The sequence below is a fragment of the Ornithorhynchus anatinus genome, chromosome 5, assembly GCF_004115215.2.
Source record: "Ornithorhynchus anatinus isolate Pmale09 chromosome 5, mOrnAna1.pri.v4, whole genome shotgun sequence".
Taxonomy (NCBI): Eukaryota; Metazoa; Chordata; class Mammalia; order Monotremata; family Ornithorhynchidae; genus Ornithorhynchus; species Ornithorhynchus anatinus.
Window position 1 is genome coordinate 21,855,121 of NC_041732.1, and position 27,949 is coordinate 21,883,069.

General features: G+C 61.7%; 2 protein-coding genes across 4 annotated transcripts in view; one reads left to right on the plus strand and one right to left on the minus strand.

Moving 5' to 3' along the window:
- FANCI (FA complementation group I) overlaps positions 1-10,313 on the plus strand; it is a 63,633-nt gene extending 53,320 nt beyond the window's left edge. For both annotated transcript variants that reach the window (XM_029064966.2, XM_029064967.2), the window contains exons 27-38: positions 204-320; positions 569-620; positions 1,664-1,791; positions 1,898-1,966; positions 2,098-2,191; positions 2,710-2,894; positions 3,639-3,692; positions 3,778-3,837; positions 4,936-5,094; positions 6,346-6,441; positions 7,337-7,444; positions 9,757-10,313. In XM_029064966.2, the coding sequence (XP_028920799.1) occupies positions 204-320; positions 569-620; positions 1,664-1,791; positions 1,898-1,966; positions 2,098-2,191; positions 2,710-2,894; positions 3,639-3,692; positions 3,778-3,837; positions 4,936-5,094; positions 6,346-6,441; positions 7,337-7,444; positions 9,757-9,810 (1,176 nt within the window). In that variant the 3' untranslated portion in view covers positions 9,811-10,313. The remainder of the gene's footprint in view (positions 1-203; positions 321-568; positions 621-1,663; positions 1,792-1,897; positions 1,967-2,097; positions 2,192-2,709; positions 2,895-3,638; positions 3,693-3,777; positions 3,838-4,935; positions 5,095-6,345; positions 6,442-7,336; positions 7,445-9,756) is intronic.
- POLG (DNA polymerase gamma, catalytic subunit) lies at positions 8,719-27,862 on the minus strand. Of its 2 annotated transcripts, none has more exons than XM_039912291.1 (23): positions 27,770-27,862; positions 24,486-25,164; positions 23,452-23,647; positions 20,417-20,584; positions 19,129-19,275; positions 18,851-18,930; positions 18,458-18,640; positions 17,665-17,831; positions 17,372-17,498; positions 16,751-16,993; positions 16,256-16,373; positions 14,536-14,625; positions 14,169-14,288; positions 13,388-13,548; positions 13,148-13,201; positions 12,888-13,005; positions 12,411-12,546; positions 12,064-12,310; positions 11,770-11,892; positions 11,341-11,509; positions 10,910-11,118; positions 10,493-10,593; positions 8,719-10,085 (listed from the first exon to the last, which is right to left on the minus strand). In XM_039912291.1, the coding sequence occupies exons 2-23, from the start codon at positions 25,067-25,069 to the stop codon at positions 10,021-10,023; spliced, it is 3,606 nt and encodes a 1,201-aa protein (XP_039768225.1). In that variant the 5' UTR covers positions 25,070-25,164; positions 27,770-27,862; the 3' UTR covers positions 8,719-10,020. The 2 variants fall into 2 exon arrangements, with proteins under 2 accessions (XP_039768225.1, XP_028920802.1); XM_029064969.2 differs by having other exon boundaries at positions 10,493-10,653.
- Between the last annotated feature and the right edge of the window lie 87 nt (positions 27,863-27,949).

Consider the following 27,949-nt stretch of genomic DNA (forward strand, 5'->3'; position numbering starts at 1 on the left):
CCCCGTAGTTTCCTCCCCTGGGATGTTGATGCTGCCCAGATTTTGTTGGCTTCTGATCCCATTTTTCCCTCCCCAGCCTAAAGAGCCTATAGCCAGACACCTCTCCATCCTTGCCAATTGAATGCCTTTTGGTAATTCATTCATTCAGTCGTACTTTTTGAGCTCTTACTGTGTGCAATTCTGTCTTGTCTTGCTTCTATCAGAGATCCATGGTGAACCTACTAAGTGGCAGCGATGAGGATTTCAATAGTAAAGAAGGACTCATCCTCGTCACCATTTTGTCGACTCTGTCCAAGCTGCTGGAGACTACCTCCCCCCAGGTAAACCTGTCCTTCGGAGCAGGAGATAGTTGACCTAAGCTAGCCAGCCAGCCAAGGCAGAGGATCTACTGAACGTTCCTCTATACGGGGTATTGTGCTGGGCAGTGGAGGAGGGAGATCGCGGGGGCTCCCTCTTGGCGTAATTTACCATCTAGTAAGGTAAATCGGGGCAAACGAACACGCGAGCCTTTTCTTCTGTGGAAACAGTGACCCACCCTCTAAGGATTTCATTGTCTTCCCCGGTGTAGTTTGTACAGATGCTCTCTTGGACGGTCAAGATTTGTAAGGAGCACAGTGTCGGTGAGTCCCCGCTAACTTTGTGTGCCGTCTTCCCCCTAAGCAAATGGTACTTAATAAGTTGTTACCCAGTCGATCAACTGAACCTTAGTCGTTCCCTCTAGCTCTCCAGGGATGCGGGATATTCTCCACAAGGTTGTCGCCTTAACAAGACCCAGTTGAGTTTTTTGTTGTTGTTTTGTTTTTATATGGTGCCCGTTAAGCACTTACCATGTCCCAGGCACTGTAGTAAGCGCTGGGGTAGGTATAAGATCATCAGGTTAGACAGAGACCCCGTCCCACGTGGTGCTCTCAGTCCAAGTCGGAGGGAGGAGGGTCAGTCCCCATTTTACAGATGACAATAACTGCGACACAGAGAGGTGAAGCGATTTGCCCAAGTTCACAGAACTGACAAGTGGTGGAGCCGGGATTAGCACCCAGGTCCTCTGACTCTCAGACCCCTGTTCTTTCCACTAGATCACGCTGGTTCCGTAATGGAGTTGTTCTGGTAGCCTGGTTTCTAGGGTCTGCTCTCTGGGCCTTTTTATGCTCTTGAAAGATGAAAATCCTATCCCCGGGACACCGCGTTTCTGCTTGTTGCCCAAAATCCTAACCACCGCCAGTGAGGAGCTCTTGTTCGGGGCCCGCTGCTTGGTAGCCAGTAGCCACTGAAACAGCCTCCCTGTCCCCGGTGATTTGAACCTGGTCCTGTCCTTGAGGAGCGGTTAGTAGCGAGGGCCCGAATGGGGGTGTCATTGATGTCTACAGACGTTCCCCAGGACAGAAAACCTGTTTCGGGGGGGCTCGCCTGCACTCGGGCCTCAGATTCGGTCACGACCTCTTTGCCGGTGAGAGTGGCGAATTTTGAAGCAGGGGTTTGGAGTGGTGAAGCAGCGCAGGAGGGGCGGGGGCTGAAGGAGACCCGTCCGGTGGGCCCAGGGGTGTCGGCTTGAGGTCTCCGTCCACTCCCGCCGTCCTTCCCCGCTGGCCCTCCGATGGGCTGTGGACGGCCGCGCGAAGTGTAACGTGAGCCCGCAGCTCCCGAATGTTTTCCTGCCCCTTCCCAGAGGATGCCGCATTCTGCAAAGGCCTGCTGAACCTGCTCTTCAACCTTCACGTTCGGTGTCGGAGTCCCGTGAGCCTCCTCCGTGACCTCTCCCAGGATCTCCATGGGCAGCTTGGAGACATAGACCAGGTACCGCAGACCAGCCCGCTCTGTCCGGGCCTGGCGGCCGGCAGACGGGTTTCCGCTCTAAACCCGAATGAGCTCAGGTGGGCCTGACTCCCCTCTCCCTCCCTAGGATATAGAAGTGGAGAAACCAAACCACTTTGCCATGGTGAATCTGAGGACAGCAGCCCCCACCATCTGTGTAAGTGTTGGCTCTGCCCTCCGCCCCGCCCCCAAAACACGTGGGCACCTGTCCACGTCACCCCGGCCTGGGCCCTCCCACAGCGGCCGAGGAGGATTGCCAACCCAACCGTCCCCCTCTCTCTTTCCCAGTTGCTGATTTTGGATCAGGCGGAGAAGGTCTTGGACGACGTGGACTGGGTCATCGGAAGGCTGAAAGAGCAGCTGAGTCTCGAAGCCACCGCCGGTGAGGAGTCTTTTCTCAGGGGGTGGGCGGGTTTGAGGACGACACAGAGAAAGAGAAAGGAAACCTGGGACCGGCGATGGAGAAAGCACCACGTGATCTCAGGTCAGAGAGTTTGAGTAGGAGAGACCTGGGGGGGAGACGCTTATCAGGTTAGACCCTGCGTCCACATACCCGAGCCTGAATCTTTTTCCACAAATGCACCGTTGGTCTGTTTCTAAGAATCGGACCTTCAAGATAAAGCCTTGCACTGTAGTTTATTCCCCTTTCTGATCCCAGTGGCTTTAATACCTAGGCCTCCCATCGGTCAAGAGTTCTGTTCCTTGGCCTGAGGACCACAGTGCCGTCCCCAGGATCGGGGAGACTGCGGACCTCATTTCTGCCGCGGAGTCAAGCCAACGGCACCTTCGCCCCGAACAGGGGTGGGAGCCGAAGCCTTGATTTCCACCCCGGGCTCTTCCGTTCCTCCAGAAAACACGGAGGGCTCCGGTTGGAACGGCCCGCATTTCCTCTCTCGGCAGAAGAGGTCCCTCAGACCGAACTCCCAAAAGAGCCCCTCGAGAAGGCGGTCATCCTCCAGTTGGGAACGCTCATCACCGCTTTCCATGAGCTGGTGCAAACAGCCCTCCCGTCGGGCAGCTGCATAAACACCCTCCTGCAGGACCTTGGCAAGATCTACACCATCCTCACTTCGTTTGCCAAATACGTGAGTACGGGGCCTTCAAGGAGCTTACACTCTAATGGGAATAATAATGCCTGTGGTCTTTGTTCGCTGCTTCCTCTGAGCTCAGTCATTCGTACTTATCGAACGCTTACTGCGTGCAGAGCACCGTACCGAACGCGAGGGAGAGGACAGTATAACTAGCACGGTCCCTGCCCACAGCAAGCTCACGGTCTAGGTCGCGCAAGTCACACGGTCACAGTCCCGCTCCCACAGGAGCCTCACGGTCTTAAGTGGGAGGGAAAACAAGTATTGAATCCTGATTTTACTGATGAGGAAACCGAGGCAAGGAGGAGGAAAGGATCGGGCCTGCCGACTCTACGGTACCGTCCTTCGCCAGGCACTTAGTACAGTGCTGTGCACCCAGTAAGTGCTCCTTGGATACGACGTGCATACGTTAGCACCGAGGAGGATCTAAATTAAGCCCGTTAAAGGGATGATGTGACTCGGCATTGGGAATTAATCCGGGAAGGCTCATTGGAGCAGTTGGGATTCTAAAGGGGGATTTGAATGGAGGGAGAACAAGGGTCTGAAGGGGCTGGGCTGGGTCCCCTGGAAAGACAAGTTGCAAAAGCACAGGGTGTGAGAGATGACACCAAGCTAGACACAAAGCTCGTTGCAGGCAGGGAACGTGTCTACCACCTCTCTTGTACTCTCCCAAGCACTTAATTTAATGCTCTGCACACAGTAAATGCTCAGTAAATACCACTGATGGTTCTCGTTTACCAGTATCTCCAGGTCTGCCATGACTCCGTAGGGATTCCCACTCGCATGGAAAAGCTAGTGAGTGCGTCTTTTTTCGGGGTTTGCGGGGGAGAGTGGAGGAGAGGCTCCCCCTGAATTGTATTGAGGTGTCTCTCTGCTGCAGGTGAAACTCTCAGGCTCCCATCTGACCCCGCAGTGCTATGCCTTCATCACCTACGTGCAGGTAAGGGGATTCAAACACGGAGCTGAGGTTTGGATGATTTCCCTGGTCTGAGACCGGTAGGGGTGAAATCACTTTTTAAAAAATGATGATAACGTTCGTATTGTTATCGTGGTGCTTGGTAAGTGCTTACTCTGTGCCAAGCACTGAGCTATGCGCTGGGGGAGATCCAAGATACTCAGATTGGATACCGCCCCTGCCCCATATAGGGCTCACAGTCTCAACCTCCGTTTTACCGATGAGGTAACCGAGGCCCAGAAAAGTGAAGCGACTTTCCCAAGGTCATATAGCAGATGGGTGGCAGAGCCAGGAGTAGAACCCGGGTCCTCTGACTCCGAGGCCCCGACGCTTTCCCCTATCCAGTTTACCTGCTCTTCGATCAATCTTCCGTCACCCTCTTCTACAGAGAGTTAAGCAGGAGCAGGGTTGAGGTCAAACCTGTGGCCAAGTAGGAACTAGAATCTGGCTTTCTGGCTCCTGGTTGGCCCCCAGAAATGACCGGAGGTAGAACACTTTCCCTGAGAAGTTTAGAAAGCGGACGCCTCGACCAAGCGAGTAGCTCCCGGCAGAAAGATTCCAGGCCAGAGGATTTCGGTAGGAAACATTTCTGTGGGATGCAGATGTCCACAAGAAGTAGTAGAGGAGGTCACACTCACCGAGCACCCGCTAGGCCCAGAGCTGCTCTGTACTGAGCGCTGAGCCAGAGCATTCCGATTTATGAAGGATTAGGGGAGGACAGAGCAGTTGGCATTGGAAGGAGGATAACATATCTGCCTTTTCTTGGGTCTTTCGAAGCTCGTCAGTGAGTATCTGGCAAATGGGGAGAGGAAGCCATGGAATGGTAGCGGGGAACTGGAAGTGGGGGGGGGGGGGGGTGTAGCCTCATTTCTTACAAGCGGGAGGTGGCGGGGAGGGAATGCAGGGACAGTTTCTCCCATTATGGGAGGCAGGGAATGCATCTTCCGACTCTCGTAGTCTCCCAGGCGTTTAGTACAGTGCTGTGCACACGGTAAGCCTCAGTAAATATCGTCGATTGACTGTGCCCCACAGGGCAAGCTTCCAGAGCCAGTGTGTGATGACAGTCTGTCTCGATTCCCGCAGAACATCCAAAGCGAGGCCCAAAGCACTGTGGCAGAGAAAAAGGAGAAGAAGAAGAAGGAGGAGGAGAAAGAGGAGGAAGAGGACACGGAGGAGGAAGAGGAAGAGAAGGACGAGGACGCGAAGAAAGAGGAGAAAACTGCCGCGGTGGCTCCGGCTAAGGTGAGCCAACTGTGTCCGTGGTCAAGAAAGCCGTTTCTCCCCGGGCTCGGGGATTTCTCCTTTATCCCCCGGAACGGTCTTCCGTTTTCAGTGGGCTTCAGAGGGGAATGAAACACTTCGCCTCAGAAGTGGCGCGGCAGGAAAACCGTGAGAAAGGACGAGAGGTCTTGGGAACCGTTGCCCAAACTGATCCGGGCGTGCTCCTCAGTGGGAATTACATCGGGGCAGAGGCAGCCTGTGCCCTGGCGGCCCCCAGCCCGAGCTCGGTGCCCGCACGTACCCCCACCCCACCACACGCCCCAGCCGTCCCTCAACCGACAGGCTGAGTGGCAGAGGAAAAGAGGCCGGGGGTGGGCAGGGGGTTCCGCAAGGGAAGCACCCCCTGGCTCCCATTGGCGGCGGGCCCTGCTCGATCCCCGACTCCGGCACCCGGGAGCTCCCGGGTACGTGGTCCCGGGAGCCGCCCTGTCTAGACAGCGGAGGGTGATGAAGACAAGGCCGAGGGCACCATGGTGAGCATAATCATTCTCTCCTGGACTCCGCCCAAAAGGTTTGCGTGGGGACTGAAGGAATTACAGGAAAAAACTGTGATTTCCCTGGGAGCAGAGCCAGGCCAGAGGGGTCGGGATTGACTGTTGCCCGGAGCCGCTGTTGAAAGGGATGGTGGGAAGAGGTGGCGTCTCTCCACGGTTGCTCTCTGAGCTTACGGCTCATCCCCGTGGACGGTCCCAGCCGTCCACGGAGTGTAGTCCACGGAAGGGGGCGTCCCGCCCCATCGCCCCTCCCGACCGATAAGTGGGCTCCGCCGATTCCCGTGCCAGGCCCTTAAGGTGGTGCGCCATCCACCCCCAACCCTCGGAAACTTGAGGTTCCCCCGAGAGGCGGCAGTTGGCTGAGCCCGAGGCCCTCTGCCGCAACGCACTCCGAGGCCCCCCCCCCCTCCTGCTCCCTGAAGGGCTCCGCCGCCCCCGGGAGCAGTTTGGGGTTGCAGGAGTCCTCACCGTCCCGGGATCCGGCCCCCTTTGGGACGGGTCAGTGGTGAAAGGGCCCAGTAGGGCCCAGATTGGATCAAGTCGCTTCACCGGCCCGGCCCTCTCCGGGAAAGATCACATCAAACCGGGACTGGCCGGAAGCAGAACAAGCCCGATTTCTGGGTCCGGTCCCGCACTTGGCCCCAGACTCCCCTAGGGTTGCCCCCTTCCCGCGCAGCTCTGAGCCCCGATGTCTGACCTCCGTCTGTGTGACCCGCAGGTTAAGGTTTTTCAGAAGGCCAAGCCGATCCCCAACCTGATCTTCGCTATCGAACAGTATGAAAAATTTGTCATCAACCTTTCTAAAAAATCAAAGGTAACGGTTTGTCTTTCTCTGGCGTTTATTAAGCGCTTACTACGTGCCGGGCATCGCGCCAGGCGCTGGGGTAGGTACAAGTCGGTACCCAGTCCGTGTCCCACGTGGTGGGCGGGTGCTCGGTCTTAATGGCCGTTGTACAGGTGAGGTGACTGACTCAGAGAAGTCAAGTGACGTGTCCGAGATTCACACGGCAGACAGAAGTGGCGGAGCCGGGATCGGAACCCAGGTCCTTCGGTCTCTCAGGCCCGGGCTCCTCCACTAGGCCGCGGCGCTTCTCTCGCCCTGCTCTTGAGCCCAACGGTCCCAGACGGGCACTGCCCCCCGTTCCGGATGACCTAATCAGAACTGCGGTTTGAGCCCAGGCATCAGGATCACAAGCCTTGCAGGGCTGTGGGGAGACGGATTTGGGACGCGCAACACTGCCCTAATAACTGTCGTTATCTGTGAAGCGCTTACCGTGTGCCAAGCGCCGTAACTAGGTGCCGGGATAGATTTGGAATAATCAGTTCAGGCACGGTCCCTAGCCCACAAAGGGTCACAGTGTAAGTAGGCGGGAGAACAGGAATCGAATCCCCATTTTACAGATGGGGGAACTCGGGCGGTGAAAGTTCAGGGACTTGTCCGACCAGGTCACTCCGCAGGCGAGTGGCGGAGCTGGGATGGGAAGCCGGGTCCTCCGATTCCCAGGCCCGCGCCCTTCCCACTAGCCCACCCCGCTTTCTCTCGTGAGTTACCAACTTCAAACAGCCCTGCCCGATGGAGCAGTGCGGCAGGGGAGAAAACAAGAAGGGGGTGTTCTCCGGGAGGGACCGGGGAGGGAAGACGAGGGTCGGGCCGGGCCGCCCGAGGAGCGCAGCGTAACGTACCGTGTATCCCCCGTCCTCCCCCTCAGATAAACCTGATGCAGTACATGAGGCTCAGCCTGTCCCGGGACTTCAAAATCAACAAAGCCATCATGGGCAGCGCCCTCCAGGAGTCGGGCGAAACCGACACGAACCAGGTACGGTACCTTCCTGGGCCGAGGCCGGCCAGGCTACCGTTCCCGCTGGGGGTTTGCCTTCAGCGCAGCCGCTGCCGCCCAACCCGAAATCTGTCCCTCCGGCCCGGTGATCCCAGTCGCGCACCCCAGAGTCAGCTCTCGCTTGCTCCCCCCCGTCCCCCCCGTAATGGGGATAGGGAAAGCGTGGACCGCTAAATCTCACCAACTGACGACCTGCTCCCCCAACAGGGCTTTGACTGTGCTTATCTGTTCAGTGCTTAGTAATAATAATAATGTTGGTATTTAAGCGCTTACTATGGGCCGAGCACCGTTCTAAGCGCTGGGGTAGATGCAGGGTCATCGGGTTGTCCCACGTGAGGCTCACAGTCTTCATCCCCATTTTACAGATGAGGTCGCTGAGACACCAAGAAGTGAAGTGACTTGCCCGAAGTCACACAGTTGATAGGTGGAGGAGCCGGGATTAGAATCCATGACCTCTGACTCCTAAGCCCGTGCTCTTTCCACTGAGCCACGGTGCTTCTCTAAGTAGGTCGATCAGCCTCTCAGTCAACTCTATTGAGCGCTTACTGTGTGCAGAGCACTGTACTAAGCACTTGGGACAGTACGGTATAACAGAGTTGGTAGACACGTTCCCTGCCCAGCACTTTACTAAGCACTGAAATAGATACACGGGCACTTGAATTTCCTCTCTTTTTTACCCCTCCCTCAACCCCTTGGTACTTATATAAATGTCTGCAATTTATAAATTGTAAATTTATGAATTGTCTATCTCCCCGTCTAGACGATCAGCTCATTCTGAGCAGGGGATGTGTCTGCTAATTCTGTTGCATTCTCCCGCGTCCTTAGTAGAGTGCTCTCGACCTATTAGAGAAGCAGCGCGGCTCAGTGGGAAGAGCACGGGCTTGGGAGTCAGAGGTCAGAGGTTCGAATCCCGGCCCCACCGCTCGTCAGCCGTGACTGTGGGCAAGTCACTTAACTTCTCTGTGCCTCTCAGTTACCTCATCTGTAAAATGGGGGTGAAGACTGTGAGCCTCATGTGGGACAACCTGATTACCCTGCATCTACCCCAGCGCTTAGAACAGTGCTCGGCCCATAGTAAGCGCTTAACAAATACCAACATCGTTATTAATTAATGCCATTGATTGATTGCCGCACAACGGAATTGCCAGGAACCCCTTCTCCTCTGCAGACCCCTGGCCGTGGCTTGTGTGAATTATCCCTTAGGGGAAGCCTCTATTTTCATCCGAGATCTTGGGCAGCCATAAGGAATCATCATCAATGGGGTATTTATTGAGCGCTTACTGTGTGCAGAGCACTGTACCAAGCACCTAAGAAAGTGCAGTACAACAGAGTCGGTAGACAGGGTTGTCTTTCCGGCCACTTACGGCCACTGGATTCACGGGATCAAGGCCACGGCTTGAGCCTCGGCACGTGAACGATGCCACCAAGCTTTTGGTTCCGTTATCCATTTGTCAGTCGACCAGCAGTATTTACCGAGTGCCAAGCCCTGTGTTTGGCCCTTGGGGGAGAAAGAAGTAGGATTAACAGACAAGATTCCTGCCCTCAAGGAGCTTCTAGTTCCACAGGGAAGACAGATGCTAAAGTTAAACCGAGGGGTACGTACTAAACGCCGAGGGGAAAGCAAGAGCGTCCGAGTGCCGAAGAGGTGTCCGGGGTGGGACATTAATCCGTGAAAGCTTCCTGGAGGAGATGTGCTTTCAGAAAGGCTTTGAAGATGGGGAGAGCGGTGGTCTGCCGGATGCCAAGTAGGAGGGAATCCGAATTGGGAGGGGTGGAAGAGAGGAGGAGGAGGAGGAGGCCCAGTGAGTAGGGTAGCTGTAGAGAAGTAAGGAGAAACAGCAGGGAGAGGGCTAATTGAGTGCTTTAGAGCTAGCGGGTGGGAGTTTCTGCTTGATGCAGAAGGGAAATGGGCAACCATTGGAGGGTTTTGAGGCTTCAGAAAAATATCTGGGCGGCGGAGACCAGAGAAGAGGGAGAATGAAGGTAGGCGAGGAGGCCGAGGGAGTAATAAAGTCAGATGGTGATAAGTGCCCAGAAAATCCGGTTCTGGTAACCTTGGGTCCACGTGGTCCCCGGAAACCCTGACGTGGGGGGCTGACGCGCTCTGGTCCTTTCCTGGAGAAGGTGGGGAGGGGCTCTTAGGCGCTCCTGCAGTGACACGCCCTGCTCGGAGCAGCCGGGTGCCCAGAGGAAGGAAGGCGGCTTTAAGCTGGGGAGCGCTGGGAAGGAAAGACTGCAGTGCAGTACATAGTCCCACTTGACACTTTTTATTTCTTTCTCTTTCTCCCCAGAGTGTTGGGTCTGAGCAGAGCCAGGAACCAGCCAAGAAAAAAAGAAAGAAATGATCCCCACCCATTCCAAGTCACTGGGGACTCTGCAGCCGGGGTTTCCCTCTTGCCCGCAAAGCCCCGCGCTGCCTTTAATCCCCTGCAGCACCTTCACGAGAATCAGGGCCCCAAGCCGTCATCGAACCTCTGCCTCCGCCCCAGCCGGAGGGGATCCCCCCCCCCGCCCCCAAAGGCAGGCCTCTCCTCAGGGCCCCGGCTGGCGGCCGCTTAGTTTGTCTTCTCCAAAGAGCCGTTGGTGAGTTGAATTATTTGGTAAATATCCAGGGCTTCACCTGCAACGACAGCAAAGGGTTAGGTTCCCTGCTCCGGGCCCAGGTGTCCTCGGGGGCTGGGGGGGGGGGGGGGTGGCCCGAGCCAGGAGGAGGAAGACGGCAGCGAGGGGACCACGCCTGGATCCCGGGGGCTTCGGCCCTGTCGCGGGATGCCCAAAAGCTTCGAGTGAAAAGCCCGGCTGATGCACTTTGGCTTTACGTTTCCAATAAAAGTATGTTACGAAGAAAGCGGTGGCTTAGCCGAGGTTTGTGGGTCTGGGTGGGCTTTCCGGTGGCCGCTGATAAACACCCCATTCCATTCCCCTCGCCGTGAGGGCCGGGAGAGCTCTGAACAGGTAGCTCGAGGAAGCCCGGCGTTAGTCAGAGCTCGGGGGTGGAGGGGAAGGCAGCAGGGGTGGAGAACTCACCCCGGGGGATCCCGTATCTCCTTTCCATGCCAGTGGGGTTGGAGGGGGTTTTACAGTCCATGGTCACCTCCTTCCTCAGGCACCGATCAATGTCCACTGCGCTGAAAAAGGCCACAGACTGGGGCAGGTCCCGCAGGCCCAGTTTGTAGGCAAACATGCACCTGAAACAGAACCGACAGGCACCCCCTGGGATTCTGCCCGCAGCCCATAGATCCCTGCCACCGAGGGGAAAGCGGGCTGGGCTAAACCCCTCTCAAACGGCATTCTCCCTTCTCCCTCTCTCTGCCCGCTAGAAGTTGGGGGGGTCCTCCTCCCAGATCAGGCGCTGACCCCGTGGCCCCCGCTGCCAGCCGACGGCCCGAGCACCGTCCGCGGTCGGGGCGGGCCGCGCGTGACCCCCCCCCCCCAGGTCCTTACCGGGTCAGGAGGTTGGTGATCTGCAGGGCCAAGGCTGCCCGATAGCGGTCGTCCGCCCGCACCAGGTAGCGCACCTCGTCGTGGATGCTGATGCAGAAGCGGCCGTCGATGGCAAACTCTTCGAACAGCCACCTCATGGCCACCAGCATGAGGTGCAGGTAGTCCACCGCCGAGCTCTGCACCACCCAGTTCACACGGCTGGTCGCGAACTGCCAGACGGGGAGGCGAGATCGGGGAGAAGGACGTGCCCAGTGGGCAACCGCTCACTGCCACCCTGGCAGGGCCCAGAGGCCCCCAGCGGGCCGCGCCTCCCGTGCTCGGGGCAAAGGGGACGAGACCGAGGTCGGGGAGAAATGCCCCCGGAGAGCCCCGCGACCCTCTGGGAAAAGACAGCCCCCGGGAAGGGCACGCCGGAGAGTCCGGCCGTTTACCTCCCTGCCGACGGCCGCCGGCTCCAGGGCGCGACTGATGCGACAGCCCAGCACGGGGGTCCGGGGGGCGGGGGACATGGCGATGCTCTCCAGCTTGTTGAACATCTCCGACTCGGTCCCCCCGGCCCACTTGTACTCGGCCACCACGTCCCACTTGCCCCGGCGAGACCTGTGGGGGCGGAGGTCCCCGGGTCGGCCCGCTCTCCGAGCCCCCAGAGCAGCCGCCGCCACATCCGCTGCTCGGAAACGTACACTGGGGGGGGGGGGGGTTGGGGGGGTGGCCTGGGGCTGCCAGGTCCCACCGGGCGGGAGATTTGGCCACGGCGTCGGGTCCTTAGCCTCCTCCCGCGGCCAAGCGCCGCGCCTCCACCTTCCATCCCGGTCCCACCGAGGACCCTGCCCGAGGCCCAGCCGCCGCTCTGCCCCTACTGTTTGGCAGCCTCTCTCTGGATCCTCCGCAGGTCCCGCAGGGAAACCCAGCCGTCCTCCATCTCGTCCAGGGAGAGCCCCAGCTCCTTCACCAGCCACTGGCCCTCCTCGGACAGTCGGTATCTGGCGAAGGGACGCAGGGCCGGCACATGGGTGCCGGAGAACCCGGACTCCCACCTCCTATCGCCGGCCGACTTCCCGCCGGGCCCTCGGCGAGGGGTCAGAGGTGGAAGCGTGCGTCACCCCAGCGGGTTGGGGAAGAGGGCCGGGGAGGAGACGGGCCGGGCCCCTGACCTGCGGAGGCCTTTGGTGACCGCGTACATCTGCCTGGCCTTCTCGGCGGCCTCCTCGGGCGCGAGCCGGTGGTTGAACTGCATGAGCAGGCGCTCGGCGAAGGGCCGGCCGGCCCCGTAGATGCGCCCGTAGTTGAAGACCTTGGCGTGCTCCCGGCTGATGCCCACCGTGGTGGCCGTCTTGCTGTGCAGGTCGGTGCCGCTGCTCTTCTTGCCCTGCAGGGTCATCCAGCCGAAGGCGGTGGAACCTGGAGCGGGGCGGGCGGAGGGCCGCGGTGGGGCGGGGTCGCGGGGGGGCGACTCGCCCTTCCCCCAAGGCACCCCAGAAACTCCCCGCCGCCCACTCACCGTGCATCCCAGCGAAGTGGGCATCCCCGAGCACAGCCGCGATCCACAGCTCTTGCGAGTCCACGTCGGCCCCGACGAGGACGTAGCCGGGCGGGGCCTGCACCATGGCCTTGAGCTCGCTGCCCACGCGGTCCTCCTGCGGGAGAGGGCGGCGGGGGATACCGAAACCGTAACGGGGTTTAGTGAGTAAGCACCGGTAGGACAGTCACAGGCTGTCTCGCCCGGGATTCACACTCCGAGAGGAAGAAAGAAGCAGGATTTTAACCCTGCGGTACAGAGGTCCGGACAGGTTAAGTGGCCGGCCCTGGGTCGCGCGGCAGAGAAGTAGGGAATCCAGGACCGGACCGTGGGCTTCCTGACTCGCAAGCCCTCTCCACTAGGCCCCCGCCCGCTGCACGCTGGAGCTGCCCGTTTGCCAGGGCCGCCTGAGGTTGGTTAGGGCAGGGGGCAGGCCCGAGGCCGCAGGAGGACACGTACCCGGGCGTTGCTGGCCGTCAGCCAGGTGGGCTCCACGGCCCTCCGGGTGATGGTGCCCGCCGTCACCACCTGGGGCAGGATGGCCCCGTAGCGGCCCTCTTCATCGTAGTCGGGGTGCCTACGAGGGAAGCCCAGGTGCAGGGCTTAGCCTCGGGCGGGAGGCCCTCGGGCTTGGCCCACTTCCCGGCAGGCTCTCCCCACCCCCGTCCCGGCACGCCTGAGACGCTCCCGGCCCTCCCTTCCCTCGGCGGGACCCGCACCTGGTCACCGGACGAGGCAACTCGGCTCTCCGCAGCCACACGACCATCTGGGAGCTGGAGGGTGGGAGGGGATGGGGTGAGGGCGAGCCAGTGCGGATTTAAGCCCCCCCGCCCACCACCACGGGGATGGGGTGACGTCAGAGTCCCCCCCCCCCGCCCACCACCGCTCCCTGAGCCCTCGGACAGAGCAACCCGGAGAAGGCCTGGGCCCCCTCCGCCCCGAGCCCCACCCAGGGTGACCTGATGCGCTTGTGGGCATTCCTCCAGAAGGAGATCATCTTGTTGATCTCCAGGGCCCGAGGCCCGCTGGCACCACCGGGGCCCGCCTGCAGGGTGCCGTCCTCCATCTTGGGCAGGAAATCCTTGGTAAAGGGGCTGCCCACGTTACAGTTGTCTCCGTCCTGTAGGCAGGCAGAGGAGGAGGGGGAGCAGCCCGGACCACTGTCAGGAGTCGGTGCGCAAGGATCCCCTGCCGAGCTCCCATTCTCCGCTCCCCGACTGAGATGCGAAGGGGTGAGCCAGGAGTGAAGGGGTGAGGGTGTAGGATTGTGTGCTGTGGGGATTCTCTCTTATTTTAATGGCACTTGAGGACTTACTGTGTGCCGGGCACTGTCGTGAGCACTGGGTAGATAGAAAACGATCAGGGTGGACCCAGTCCCCGTCCCGCACTGGGCTCACACTCTTAATCCCCACTTTACAGATGAGGTAACCGGGGCACCGAAAAGTTCAGTGGTCTGCCCAAAGTCATACAGCAGATAAGTGGCAGAGCCGGGACGAGGCTCCCCCTCCTCGGGTCCTTCTGCTGCTGGTCTGAGGCCAGAGAAGGATCGGACAAAGACGGACCGACCGCCCCCCAGCCCGCTTTCTTCTCCCTCCCTTTTCCGCATCTCTACATCCGCCCCATCTCCTCTGAGTGTCCGAGAGCAGGCAGAGGGGGCTGGGAGAAGGACCGGGGGGCAGGATGGAGCGTGGGGGGCGGGGGGGGGGGCGAGAGATGGGGCCGAGGGAGCAATAGGGTCACCTTGTGGGGCAGCTTGAAATACCAGCAGCCGGGGACGTTCACGTCATTGTAGGGTCCGTTGCCCTGATGGTGGGGGGGCCGGCTGTCCCCCAGCTTGGTCTCCGGACCCCCGGCTTCCTCCTGTGGGGGACAAGCCCACAGGGCCTGGGTCCCCGGTGGCGCGGATGGCCGGGGCAGAACAACACGCCAGCCTGGGAAGCGGGTGCCTGGCGAGACCCCCGTGCCCCAACGCCCCCCTTCACGAGGCCCCGGGGAGATAGGTGATTCAGCGGTGGCTTTCTGGAAACCGGCGGCGGCCGGCCACCTGAGCCCCCCCCCCCCAATCCCCGGGCTCCCCAGAACGGACCCGGACAAGAAGCCTGCTCACCTGGGGCGAGGACTGGCCTGTTTTCCTGGCCGCCCGGAAGCTCCCCAGTTCCGTCTCAAGGTCTTGCTCCAAGCAGTCGAGCTCCTCCACCTGTGTCGGGGGAGAAGGGAAGGGAGAGAGGGCTGGGGGGGTGGTGTGGGGGTCACCCAAGCTGCCCCTTCCCCTGCACCCAGGCCTGGCACAGTCCGTCCCCCCAGCTCGGGGAAACACTCAGACCTTCCTTGCTCCACTCCCTCCTCCTCCCTGATTGTCTCATATCTACCGCAGCGTCTGACACAGGGCCTAGCGCATAGTAAGCACACGATAAATACCACCATTATTAGCGTTACGTCACTCCCGGCCTCGTCTTGGGCCAGTAGAGGGGCACAGTGGGGCTCCAGAAAGACGGTCTCGGAGATGCCCCAGTGAAGGGCTCGGGGCATAGTTGGGGTGGTAGGAAGGGGCCCGGATGAGCCCCTCTCTCTTCTTCCCTCTCCTGCTACCACAGAGGCCCTTCTCGGACAAAGCCCTCCTTTCTTTTTCTCCTCACTCCCTTCTGCGTCGCCCTGACTCGCTCCCTTTATTCCACCCCCGCCCCCCCAGCCCCACCGCCCTTCCGTACATTCCGTAATTTATTTATTTATATTAATGTGCGTCTCCCCCTCTAGACTGTAAGCTCAATGTGGGCGAGGAATGGGTCCGTTTATTGTTATACTGTATTCTCCCGAGGGCTTAGTATAGTGCTCTGCACAGAGTAAGCGCTCAGTTAAATACGATTGAGAATGAACGGCAAGAAAGCTCTCCTCGCGTTTCTGGGTGGGACGAGGTAAGGTCAGGGCAGGGGCGGTTAACCACATGGGGCCAGAAAACCACCCTGCCTTTTATGCCGACTCCCAAACTCACCCCGAAAGCCACGCTCCACGGATAAATGTCTTATTGTTAGAGAATAGTATAATGATATTATTATATTATAACGATATTATTAGAGAAGCAGCGTGGCTCAGTGGAAAGAGCCCGGGCTTGGGAGTCAGAGGTCATGGGTTCGAATCCCGGCTCCGCCACTTGTCAGCTGTGTGGCTGTGGGCAAGTCGCTTCACTTCTCTGGGCCTCGGTTACCTCATCTGGAAGATGAGGATTAACTGTGAGCCTCACGTGGGACCACCTCATTACCCTGTATCTACCCCAGCGCTTAGAACAGTGCTCTGCACATAGTAAGCGCTTAACAGATACCGACATTATTATTATTAGCATGTGTGCTCCGCCCGCCCCCAAGCAAGGGCTGGAGGGGGTGGAAACGAGCTGGCTGAAGGGGTCGGCAGACTGTGGTAATCTTTCCACAGGCCCAGACGGAGCTTGAGGGCTCCGATTCCCGGCCAGACCAGCGTGTGAGGCTGCCAACTGATCACTCTATTAAGTAGTATTTACTGAGCAATCACTGTGAGCTGAACGCTATACTAAGCACTTGGGAGAAAACGATACTCTGCATTGCCTACGAGCTTGAATCTGCACACTTTCAGGTGCCTGATATTCACCACCCCCCGTACACTCGACCCCACGGCACTTATGGACATATCGGTGATTTATTTTAACGTCTGTCTCCCCTCTGAACTATAAGCTCCTTGTCACGTCTGGGAGGGGATCCTGACTTGCCCGGGGGCTCCTGGAGCAGCCACCTTCGACGGGAAGAGTCGGGGGGGGGGGGGGAGCTGGCAGAGGCGGGGGTGAAAGAAGACCAGTTTACCGTCTGCCACATGGAGCTGTTGTCGGTAAGCACAAAATCCTCGCTCAGGGGCAGGGGAGTCTGCTGCTGGTCCTTGTCCTTCTCCAGGCAGTGCTCCTGGTACAGGCGCTCAATGGCTCTGGGAGAGGGAAGGCAGCCGAGGGAAGACCCGGCCCACCTCCCCCAGCATCTTCCCGGCGAGGACAGGAGCGGACTTGCGATCTGGTGTGAGTGTGGGGCCCTGCCCTGACCTCAGGGCCGCCCCCGCCACCAGCCAGCAGGGCGGGAGGGGACTGAAGGGCCCCGTCTCCTCCACTGACCGCCCCCCACCCCCACTCCGGCCCCGCAATCCTCTCTCTCGCTTGGGCAGGGTGGGTAGGAAGGCAGGGCGGACGGCGCAGAGGGGCAGGGATGCTGTGAACAACTCTACCGGCCGGGTGGGGCAGGTCAGGAGGGCCCGAAAGCGTTCACTCTACTGTCCGAGGCCTGGAGTTCAGGGCCGCTCCCCTCTCCTACCTGTGAGGGCACGACGCTGCCGCCGGATCTGGGCCCGGCTCCGGGTCCCAGGAGTCCGCTTCCAGATTGTCCTGCCGCCCGGGCACCAGGTAGCCCCAGCCGTGCTGGCCCGAATAGTGCACCGGGAAGCCGTCCCAGGTCAGAGCCATGAGCTTCGGGGTCACTTGCATCTGCAGGCTGATGAGGCTGGGGCCCGGCCCCCACCCTGGGTCGTTCAGGCGGGGACAGAGCTTCCGGTACCACCTGAGTCGGGGGACCCAGAACGGGGAGGGTTGAGAGACGGGGGCAGAGCAACGGGGGAGCGGGGGAGACCAGGCAAGGTGCGCTCTTGGGTGGGGCGGCCGGGAACGGGCAGCGGCCCCGGGACGGGTAGGGGGAAGACTCGGCGTGCGCTCTCCCTCCTCTCTCGGCCAACCCCAAGACCCACACGTTCCCGGAGGCAGGCCCAGAGCGCCCACAAGCGCCCGTGTGCACGTACCCAAAACCGCCCATCCCTGCGGCCCCGACTCCTGGGAGGTCCCCCCCGCATCCTCTGACCTCCGATCCTCCTGACCCGGAGAACGGGGGGGGGGCGGGGGGGGCCCGCCGGCCTCGCCTCTGGGTCCCAGCCGGGGGTCTCACCTCGGGTGTCCCGGCAAATGCTGGGTCCTCTTGGGCAGCAGAGATGACGTGGCCTTCAGCTGCTCGAGGCGGGCACGGACGGCGGGGCCTCTCTGCAGCTCCTCTTCCTCACTGGGGGGGCCAGGATCTACACCAGCGGGGAGAGGAGAGTCCACGGTGCCTCGCCTCTCCACGTGGCCACGCGACTCGCACCCGGGTTGACCTCAGGGCCCCCCCTTCCCACGAGAACTAGCCTGCCTGCCTCCTCCCTCTGCGCTCCTCCCGCCGCTCCTCCAACCAACCATTGGCCCCACCTGCCTGCCACTCCAATTCCGGGGGGCTCTCGGCCCCGGCTGGGGGCGTCCCGGGCTCCTCCCGCTCCGGACCCTCTTTCTTCTTCTTCCTCGCCGGCGACGGCTTCTTCATCTTAAACTCCTGTAGGTCCCATTCCAGGTCCCACAGCCAGGGATCGTCCTTGTACCTGAGGGGCCGGACCCCCACCGTCGGCAGCGGGCCCAGCCCCGGCATCAGCCCGCCCAGCTGGTAAAGCCCTCGGCTCAGGGGCGGTCGGGGGAGCGGGCAGGGGGCCGGCACGAGAGCGGCTACCCGAGGCCAGGAGAAATAGTAACAGTGATAGCAACGATGGTATTCGTTAGGCGCTCACTATGTGCCAAGCACGGGGGTAGATACAGGTTGTCCCACGTGGGGCTCACAGTCTTAATCCCCATTTTAAAGATGAGGGAACTGAAGCTCGGAGAAGTTGAGTGGCTTGCCCAAGATCACACAGCAGGCGAGCGGCGGAGCCAAGACTAGAACCCAAGTCCTCTGACTCCCGAGCCCGTGCTCTTTCGGTGTGAGCGCCGGCCACACTGGGCTGTTATGCCCACGGCGACGCCCGTGACCCCTTACCCCCGAACACGAGGCGTCCCTCAAGATCCAAGGGGAGAGGAGCCCCTCGACGGGTCGGACCACCGGTGGGCACTCTCAGTCCCGCCCCTCCCCGTGAAGCCGGACGCGGAGGCCCTCCCCCGCCCCCCGAGTCTGGTCCGCTCCGGGCCGGGTGGGGTTGGGTGCCGGGGAGGTCCGGCCCAGCCCCGGCCCGGCTACCTCTCTCCAGAGAGCAGCTGGCAGGCGTCGTTGGCGAGATCCATGAGCGATTTCTTCATCTCCCTCTGCAGCTCCTCGTAGGTGCTCTGGGCCTCCTCCAGGTAGCGCTCCCAGTTCTGGTTCACGGGCAGGTAGGACGCCCCCATCTCCAGCATCCCAGCCAGCGTCACGGGGTGGGGGCACCTGCCCCACCCGGGAAGGGCAGGCGTGAACGCGGGGGGCTGCACCCCCTCCCCCGCCCCGGGACTCCGCCCCGCGCCCACGGGCGAAGGAGCTTGAGGCCCAACAGAGGCCTCCCCGCCCTAACGCGGCCCCCCCCGTCTCGACCCCGAAGACCCAAGGAGACACCGGAGCCCGGCCTCCCGGGTCCCGGGGGGACACCGGCCGTCTCACCGCTCCAAGAAGAGAGGCAGCTGCTCCTGGAACACTTCGTGGGTGGCCTTCACGTCCAGGGCACAGTACCGCATCAGATCCTGGGGGCGCAGGCCGAGTCCAAGTGGGGCCGGGGCTGCCGGCTCCCTCTGGGAATCCCGGCCCGGATCCACCCGGCTCCAGGGCCCCCCGGCTCAGGAAGAGACGGGCAGGTCAAGTGGCGGGAGACCAAGGGGCTCCCCCGGCCCCCGCCCACCCGGCTCCCCTGCCCGGGGCCTCCCCTGGCCTCGGCCACCCACCTGGAAGTTTTCCCGGACGTCTCGCATGGAGCCCTTGACGAAGAGCTCGCGCACCTCCTTCCGGAGGGGGGGCCCCCCCACGTACAGGCCGTGCACGTCCGCCAGGTTGTTGACGCTGCTCAGGTCTAGCCAATCCCAGGCCGAGATCTGCGGAGACACGGGGCAGCCCGGCTGGCCAGGGGACGGTGCCCGCCCCCGCCCGGCTCTGGGGCCGCTGGGCTACGGTCATTCCGGTGAGGACGGCGGGGGGGGCGAGAGGGGAGCTGCGCTCCATTAAGCCCTCCCGGTAAGCCGAGTGCCCGGCGGGGAGCTACGCCAAAGGCAGAGAGGACGGAGTCCCTGTCCCAGTCGCAGTAGGGAGAAGAGCCGGTAATTAATTCCCATTTTACACATGGGGAAACCGAGGCCCACCCCGGTGGAGTGACTCATCGAAGGTCACGCGGCAGTCGGGCGGCAGAGCCGGGACTAGGACCCGGGTCTCCGGGATCCCAGGCCCACGCTCTTCCCCTTAGGCACAACGGGAGGGCTGTCGACCTGAGTTCCGGTAGCGAATGAACGAATCACGGTACGTGTTAGGCACCTACTACGTGCCGAGCACCATCCTAAGCGCTTGGGCGGATGCAGGTGAATCGACTTGCCACCTGTCAGCTGCGTGACTTGGGGCGAGTCACTTTACCTCTCTGTGCCTCAGTTACCTCATCTGGAAAATAGGGATTAAGACTGTGAGCCCCACCCGGGACAGCCTAATAACCTTGTATCTCCCCCAGCGCTTAGAACGGCGCTCGGCACACAGCAAGCGCTTTACAAATGCCACGATCATTTATTAAGTTGGACGCAGTCCCCGCCCCGCCCCCACCACTGGGGCGCACAGCCTCGATCTCCATTTTACAGATGAGGTAACTGAGGCCCCGAGAAGCGAAGGGCCCGGCCCACGGTCCCGCGGCGGACACGTGGTGGAGCCGAGGTCACTCGTTCATTCATTCACCGGTATTCATCGAGCGCTTGCCAGGTGCGGAGCGCTGTACTGAGCGCTTGGCATGTACAGATCGGTAACAGATAGAGGCAGTCCCTGCCCTGTGACGGGCTCACGGTCCAATCGGGGGAGCCGGACAGACAAGAACCATGGCCGTAAATCGAATCAAGGGGAAGAACGTCTCATTAAAACGACAGCAAATAAATAGGACCCAGGTCCTTCTGACTCCCAGGCCCGTGACTCTATCCACCGAGCCACAGCGGTAAGGGGCGCAGCCGGAGGAAGACGCCCGCCCCCCCCCAGCCCCCAACTCACCGCCGGGCCCTTGGCCTTGCCGCGGGTTTTCTTGACCTGCTGAAGCACCTCCTGGGCGCCCTTCCGCTTGCCCTGCTTGGCGGCCATCCAGAGGGTGCGCTGGAAGCCCGTCAGGCCCGAGATGGCCATGTGCATGCTCATGGTATCCAGGAATCGCATCCGAGAGCCCTGCGCACGGTAACCGGTAAGAAATAAGGATAATGATAATGAAGTCGGTATTTGTTAAGTGCTCACTATGTGCCGAGCACTGTCCTAAGCGCCGGGGGAGATACGGGGGAATCAGGCTGTCCCACGTGAGGCTCGCTGTTAATCCCCATTTGACAGATGAGGTCCCTGAGGCCCAGAGCCGTGAAGCGCCTTGCCCACAGTCACCCAGCTGACAAGCGGCAGAGCCGGCATTCGAACCCACGACGGCCGACTCCCAAGCCCGGCCTCTTTCCACTGAGCCACGCTGCTTCTCAAGTACCGCCCTCTGCACACCGTAGGCGTTCACCACGGGGCCCCGCACACCCTAGGCATTAAACGTAATCGTACTTATTGAGCACTTACTGCGTGCAAGCCACTCTGCTTCGTGCTTGGGAGAGTAGAATCTAACAACAGACATACACACGCCTGCCCGCCCACAAGCTCAGATAGTAATAATAATAACGGCGGCATTTAAGTGCTTACTATGTGCCAAGCGCTGTTCTCGGCACTGGGAAATTCATTCGCTTACACATTCATTCGATCGTATTTACCGAGCGCTCACTGCGTGCGGAGCACCCTACTGAGCACTTGGGCGAGCGGGTCGTCCTACGTGGGGCTCACGGGCTCAATCCCCGTTTTACAGATGAGGTGGGCGAGGCGCAGAGAAGTGAAGTGACTTGCCCCAGGTCACCCAGCTGACAAGCGGAGGGGCCGGAATCGGAACCCGCGCCGTCCGACTCCCAAGCCCGTGCTCTTCCCGCCGAGCCGCGCAGCTTCTCAGACAACGGCTCTCTGCCCACTGGAGGCACTGGGTAAGGGGCTGCAGAGTAGACGCTCGGTACGGTGCTTTGCGTGCAGCAGGCGCTCAGAGCGCTCTGCCCGACGTACGGCGGCGTTCTGCCCACGGGAGGTACGTACGGGGCACTCCGCCCGCAGTAAGCATTCAGTGGACCGCTCTGCCCACCAGAGACGCTCGGTTCGATGCTGCGCGCACAGTAGGCACTCGGTAAGGGGCACTCTGCACACGGTAGGCGGTCACTACAGTGCTACGCTGTCCACAGGCACCCAGTACAGAGAACGCGGCACACCAGAAAGGAGTGCTCTGCACACAGCAGGCCCTCAGGACAGCCCTCTACTGATAAAAAACGATCGCGGGGGCTGTTGAGGGCTTACTCTGCGCCAAGCACTGTTCTGAGCGCTGGGGCGGAGACGAGACAAGCGGGTTTAATACAGTCCCACACAGGGCTCACGGTCTTCATCCCCGTTTGGCAGATGACAGAACCGAGCCACAGAGGAGATGAGCGGCTGGGCCGAGGTCACCCAGCAGACGGGTGGAGGAGAGGGGATTAGAACCCAGGTCCTTCTGACTCCCGGGCTCCACCCACTAGGCCGCACCGCGTCCCACTCTACCTGCAGCAGACACTCAGCAGAGCGCTCTGCGCCCCGTGGGCAACAAGTACAGAGACCGGAGGCAGTCGCAACGGCCCTCTGCCCACAGAAGGCGCTCATTCCGGCAATGGCCACCCGGGAGGTGGCCGGTAGAGCGGTCCCTGTCCTGTGGAAGCAGCGTGGCTCAGTGGAAAGAGCAGGGGCTTCGGAGTCGGAGGTCATGGGTTCGAATCCCGGCTCGGCCACTTGTCAGCTGGGTGACCGTGGGCGAGTCGCTTCCCTTCTCTGGGCCTCGGTTACCTCATCTGGAAAATGGGGATGAAGACTGTGAGCCCCACGTGGGACCACCCCAGCGCTTAGAACAGTGCTCTGCACGTAGTAAGCGCTTAACAAATACCGACACTATTATATCGAGCCCACTCCCACCCGGGCCGAGAGGAGCTAAACCCTCCCTCCCCGGCGCCCCACTTTACATCTACTTGGACCTTCCACAGACTGGTGGAAGGGGAAACTGAGGCCCGAGAGAGAAGCTCGAGTCCCGCCGGCTCACGACCTCACCCGGCCAACGGAGAGGCCGCCCGACCCAAACGCCGTCCCGCTCCCCGGAGGGGCTCGGGGGGCGCCCCCCCCCCCCCATCCCGCCATACCCCCACCCCTCCAGGAGAAGAGGCGAGAGCCGGGCGTCGGAAAGACCTCCAGGGTCCAACTCTCCTCCCGCCGGAGAAGCAGCGTCGCCCAGTGGATAGAGCACGGGCCCGGGAGTCGAGAGGACCCGGGTTCTAATTCCGGGCTCGGCCACCTGTCGGCCGTGTGACTTTGGGCGAGCGGTTTAACTCTCCGTGCCCTCGGTTATCTCACCTGTAAAATGGGGTGTCGAGACCCAGCTCCACATGGGACAGGGACCGCGTCTAATCTGACCCGCTCCTATCTACCCCGGCGTTTAGTACGGCGCCCGGCACATAGTAATCGCTTAACAGATGCTGTGACAAAAAATAATCACGATGACAATAATGGCGACGGCATCCGTTACGCACTTGCTATGCGCCAAGCACCGTTCTGAGCGCCGGTCAGTCGGACGCGGTCCCCGTCCCACGTGGGGCTCGCCATCTTAATCCCCACTTTACAGGTCCTAACTGAGGCCCAGAGAAGTTAAGTGACTTGCCCGAAGTCTCACAGCAGATGAGTGGCGGAGCTGGGATCAGAACCCATGTCCTTCCGACAAAACGAGAAAAACACACCAGAAAAACAGGTCCAGGGCTTCCGCCCACCTCTGCCGCAGACAGGGCCGCCCCTGCCCGTCTCCGCTCGCCCCCCCACCCCCACCCCGTGGATGGCCCTCCTCGGGGGACGTGGGGGCCGGGTTCGACAGCCCCCCGATCTCAGCCCCTAGGGTTGGGGGGGGTCTCGGGTGACTTCCCGGCGGGGCCGCGGCCGGGAAGCGGGAAGCCAGCCGGTCCCACCTGGATCAGGTACTGCTCCTTGACGTGGGCCCGGTCGAAGGAGACGTTGTGGCCCACGACGAGCCTCTCGGGCCAGTCGCGCTTGGCGGAGCCGCCGGTGCCGGCCGAGGTCTCCAGGGGGATGAGGTCGGCCGGGCACAGCTCGCTGGACCAGGAGAAGCGCTCTTCCACCAGCCGCCGGCTGCACCACGAGTACCTGGCCGGGAGAGACGGCTGACCCTTCGGGGAAGGCCCGGGACCCCGCTCCTCCCCGACCCCGACGGGACCGCTCCCTCCGGGGTCCCCGGGGGGGTTGGACGACGCTCGCGACCCGGCACGGCCCCGGTCGGCATCGCCCTCCTCCTCCCGAGACGTCCCGGGGCCGGGAAACGGGGCCGAGGGGGGGCGGGGGAGTCGCCGGAGACGGTGGCAGCGCCCCGATACCGTTCACCCGTGACCGGGAGCTCGGCTTGCCCCCAAGGGGCCGGGCGCGTGACCCTCCGCCTTCCAGCAGCTGGACCCGAGGGCCGGAGGGACGCCCCGGCCGGGAGACCCCAGCTGGTCCCAACCCGGGACGCCCAGTTCTGGACCCGTGCCGGGCCGACCCCCCCCCCCCCCCGCAAAATGGGTGGCGGGGGGAGCTCGCCGGGACGGGTGAGGGGAGAGAAACGGGGCCACAACCAACTAGGGGTCCCCTCCGATCTCCAAACCAGAAGCCTGTCGTGGGCAGGGAATGCGTTCTACCCAGCGCTCCGCATCCGAGCTCAATAATCACACTGGTGATTGCGGTAGGTGTTCAGCGCTTACTATGGGCCAAGCACCGCACTAAGCGCCGGGGTGGACGCGGGTCGGACACGGTCCCCGTCCCGTGTGGGGCTCACGGTCTCAATCGCCATTTTTCAGACGAGGTAACCGAGGCCCACGGAGAGGACGTGACTCGCCCAGCGGACACGTGGCGGAGCCGGGATTAGAAGCCCCGACCTCCCGACGATCGACTCGATAGGTGCAATAATCGGCCGTCCGACCGACTCCAGCCGGTTTGGCGACCAACGCACCAGGCAGCGGGGGACACGGCCACGGCCAGGGTGGGGCAGCTCCCCTCGGACACGCAGACCTCGACGTCCAAAACCAGGGCCCGCTCGTCGGGGAACGCCACCGCCTGGCCCTCCCCGCCCGGCCCGTAGCACGTCCAGCCCTCCCTCCAGGCCCACGTCGGGGGCATCGGGGGCGGCTGGGCCTGCAGCAGCCGCTGGGCGGCCTCCAGGTAGGGAAGGCTCTGTTTCTGGGCCAGGAGGCGGAAGTGCCGGTCGAGGTCGTCCCCGTAGAGGCGGGGCAGCCGCAGGTCCACGTCGGGCAGGACCGCCACCTCCCGGCCCCACAGCCCGTGACGCCGCAAGTGCTCCACGCTGCGACGCACGGCCGCCTCCTCGGGCCGCGCCTCGGCCTCGCCGAAGATCTGCTCGTGCAGCCCCTTGGACAGCATCTGGATACGCAGCGGGTTCCGCCGCGGCGGAGGATGGGCCGGGGCCGCCTCCCGGGCCCGGTGGCTGGCGGCGGCGGCGGGCGGGGAGGCGCCCGAGGGCCGGTGCCACGGCTCGGCCCTCCGGGCGGCCGCCTTCCTCCACGGGAGGCGGCTCATCTCGGCGCCGGACCCGGCGAGGAGAAAGAGCCGGGCTGGGGGTGGGCAGACCAGCCCCCGGTGGCGCGAAAAAGCCCCAGATCCCTCTCTGCCACCTGAAAAACAAGAGGGGGCGCGTTACGATACGCTCCGGTCCGGGGCATCGCGAGGCCACGAGCGGCTCCGAGGAGGTTCTGGGCGCAGAGTTCACGGAACCCGGGGCCCGCCTTGGCCCGTCTCGGTCCCCTCCCCGTCCAGAGCCACGTCTCCTCCGGCCAGACCCCCCGGAGGTCCGGGCACCTCTTCCAAGCCCTGGGAGTCGGTGGCGGGGCTCTAGGCGGGCGGGCACCGGCTGGGGGTTTAAAAGGCGAACGGCGGACACCGGACCCCCGGGGCCAAACTCATCTCTCCACTCCTCCGGCCTCCTGTCTCTCCCCACTCCGGTCCATACTTCTCCCCGCTGCAAAGATCGTTTTTCTACACTCAGTCCACGTCGCCCCGTTCCTCAAGAACCTCCGGCGGTTGCCCATCCGCCTCCGCGTCCAACGGAAGCTCCTCCCGGCTGGTTTTAAAGCACTCGATCACCCTGTCCTCTCCTAACTCGACCCCCCCACTCTCCTACTCCAACCCAGCCCGGACACTTCACTCCTCTAATGCCGAACTATCCACCGGTACCTCCATCTTGGCTATTTGGGCACCGACCCCTCGCCCACGGCCCGCCGCTGGCCTGGGACGTCCCCGCTCCTCGAATCCGACGACTACTCTGTCCCGAGCCTTAGTAAAGGCACATTTCCTCCGAGAGGCCTTCCCCGCTAAGCCCTCCTTTCCTCTTCTCCCACTCCCTTCTGCGTCGCCCTGCCTCTTTAGTCATCTTATTCATCTCCCCTCCCAACCCCGCAGCACCGGCGTACATATCTGACATGTAGCGATTTATACCGTCTTACTCCCTCTAGACTGTAAGCTCATTGTGGGCAGGGAACGTGACTGTTGACTGTAACTCTGTGCTCTCCCAAGCGTTTAGTACAGTGCTCTGCATACAGTAAGTGCTCAATAAATCCAATTGAATGAACTCTCCCCCTCCTACCTTACCTGGCTCATTTCGCCCTCCAATCAGCCCGCACATTTTGCTCCTCCAACCCCAGTCTATTCACTACGCCTTGATGGAGGGAGGACGTGAGCCGGGGCGGGGAAGGCGGGGGGGGGAAGGTGAGACAGATGACATTTGGCATTAATAATAATAATGATGGTATTTGTTAAGCACTTAACTACGTGCCAGGGACCGTCCTATGCGCTCGTGGGGATACAGGCGGATTGGGTTGGCCACAGTCCGTGTCCCAGGTGGGGCTCGCAGCAGCGTGGCTCAGTGGAAAGAGCACGGGCTTGGGAGTCAGAGGTTTGACTCCCGGCTCTGCCACTTTTCAGCTGTGGGGCTTTGGGCTAGTCACTTCACTGGGCCTCAGTTCCCTCATCTGTAAAATGGGGATTAACTGTGAGCCTCACGCGGGACAACCCGATGACCCTGTATCTCCCCCAGCACTTAGAACAGTGCTCTGCACATAGCAAGCGCTTAACAAATGCCAACGTTATTATGATTGACTGATAATTACCAGCCAGAGGACAGACTGCCTCCCTCTCAGAGGTACTGACCGCAGGTCATTGGCGGGGCTTTTTTTTTTTTACGGTATTTGGTATCTGTGCTAGGCACCGTACTAAGCGATGGGGTAGATGCAAGCTAATCGGATTAGCCCCAGTCCCTGTCTCGCATAGGGCTTTCAGTCCCCATTTTACAGATGAGGGAACTGAGGCCCAGAGAAGCAAAGGGACTCGTCCTCTGCCTCCCAGGCCCGCGCTCCATCCACTAGGCTAGGCTGCTTTTCCGTCGGACGGGCCGGTTTTCGGGGGACCGTCCGGTTCCGGGGAGGAGTTCTGGGGTCTGCTTGAGGGCTGACCGTCCGTGGCCAACCCGGGGACGGGGGTCCCCGGCGGTGAAAAGCACCGGGCCGGGCCCGGGCGGTGTGGCTCAGTGGAAAAGAGCCTGGGCTTCCCGAGTCAGAGGTGATGAGTTCGACTCCCGACTCTGCCGCTTGTCGGCTGTGTGACTGTGGGCAAGTCACTTCACTTCTCTGGGCCTCAGTTCCCTCATCTGGAAAATGGGGATTAAGACAGTGAGCCCCACGTGGGACGACCTGATTCCCCTATGTCTGCCCCAGCGCTTAGAACAGTGCTCGGCACATAGTAAGCGCTTAACAAATACCAACATCGTTATTATGATTATTATCTCCTGCCAGGAGGCGACCCCCAGAGTGGGCAGCGAGACCCCAACACGGGCCCCCGGAACAACGCTAAGCCGCCCGTCTCCCCTTTCTGAACGGCCTCCCCGGGCCCGGACAGAGCCCACGCCCAGCTCCATCCCCAGCCTCAGAATTATAATAGTAATAACGGTATTTGTGAAGCGCTTACTATGTGCCAAGCGCTCTTCTAAGCACTCGGGTAGATACAAGGTTGTCCCACGTGGGGCTCCCAGTCTTCATCCCCATTTTACAGATGAGGTAACCGAGGCACAGAGACTGAACGGCCTTACCCGACGTCACACAGCTAAGTGGTGGGGTAGGATTCGAGTCCCCGCCCAGCCCCAGCCCAGCCAGTTCAGCCCAGTTCCAGACCAGAGCTCCCAGTCCAAGGCCCGGTCCCCGCCCCAGCCCAGCCCCCGGCCCAGCTGACCTGGTGAGTGGGGCTGCGGAGGCAGGATGGGGGCGGGAGGTGGCAAACGGCCCCTCGGGCCGGGGGGGGGTCCGGAGCGCGGAGGCCGCGGAGCCGCCCGCCGATGGCGCCGCTCTCCTCCCCTTCCGCCCCCAACCCCCCCCGCCGCCCGGGACGCACTTGGATTGGCCCGGCGCGAGC

Bases quoted from the DNA above. Each gene is read 5' to 3' on its own strand.
- POLG (XM_029064969.2), bottom strand. From the start codon at position 25,069: ATGAGCCGCCTCCCGTGGAGGAAGGCGGCCGCCCGGAGGGCCGAGCCG. The intron at 19,276-20,416 runs GTGAGTTGGGGG...GTGTCTCCGCAG, and splicing joins GCAAGGCCAAGGGCCCGGCG to ATCTCGGCCTGGGATTGGCT. The intron at 11,119-11,340 runs GTAAACGGCCGG...CCCGTCTGGCAG, and splicing joins CGGCGGCCGTCGGCAGGGAG to TTCGCGACCAGCCGTGTGAA.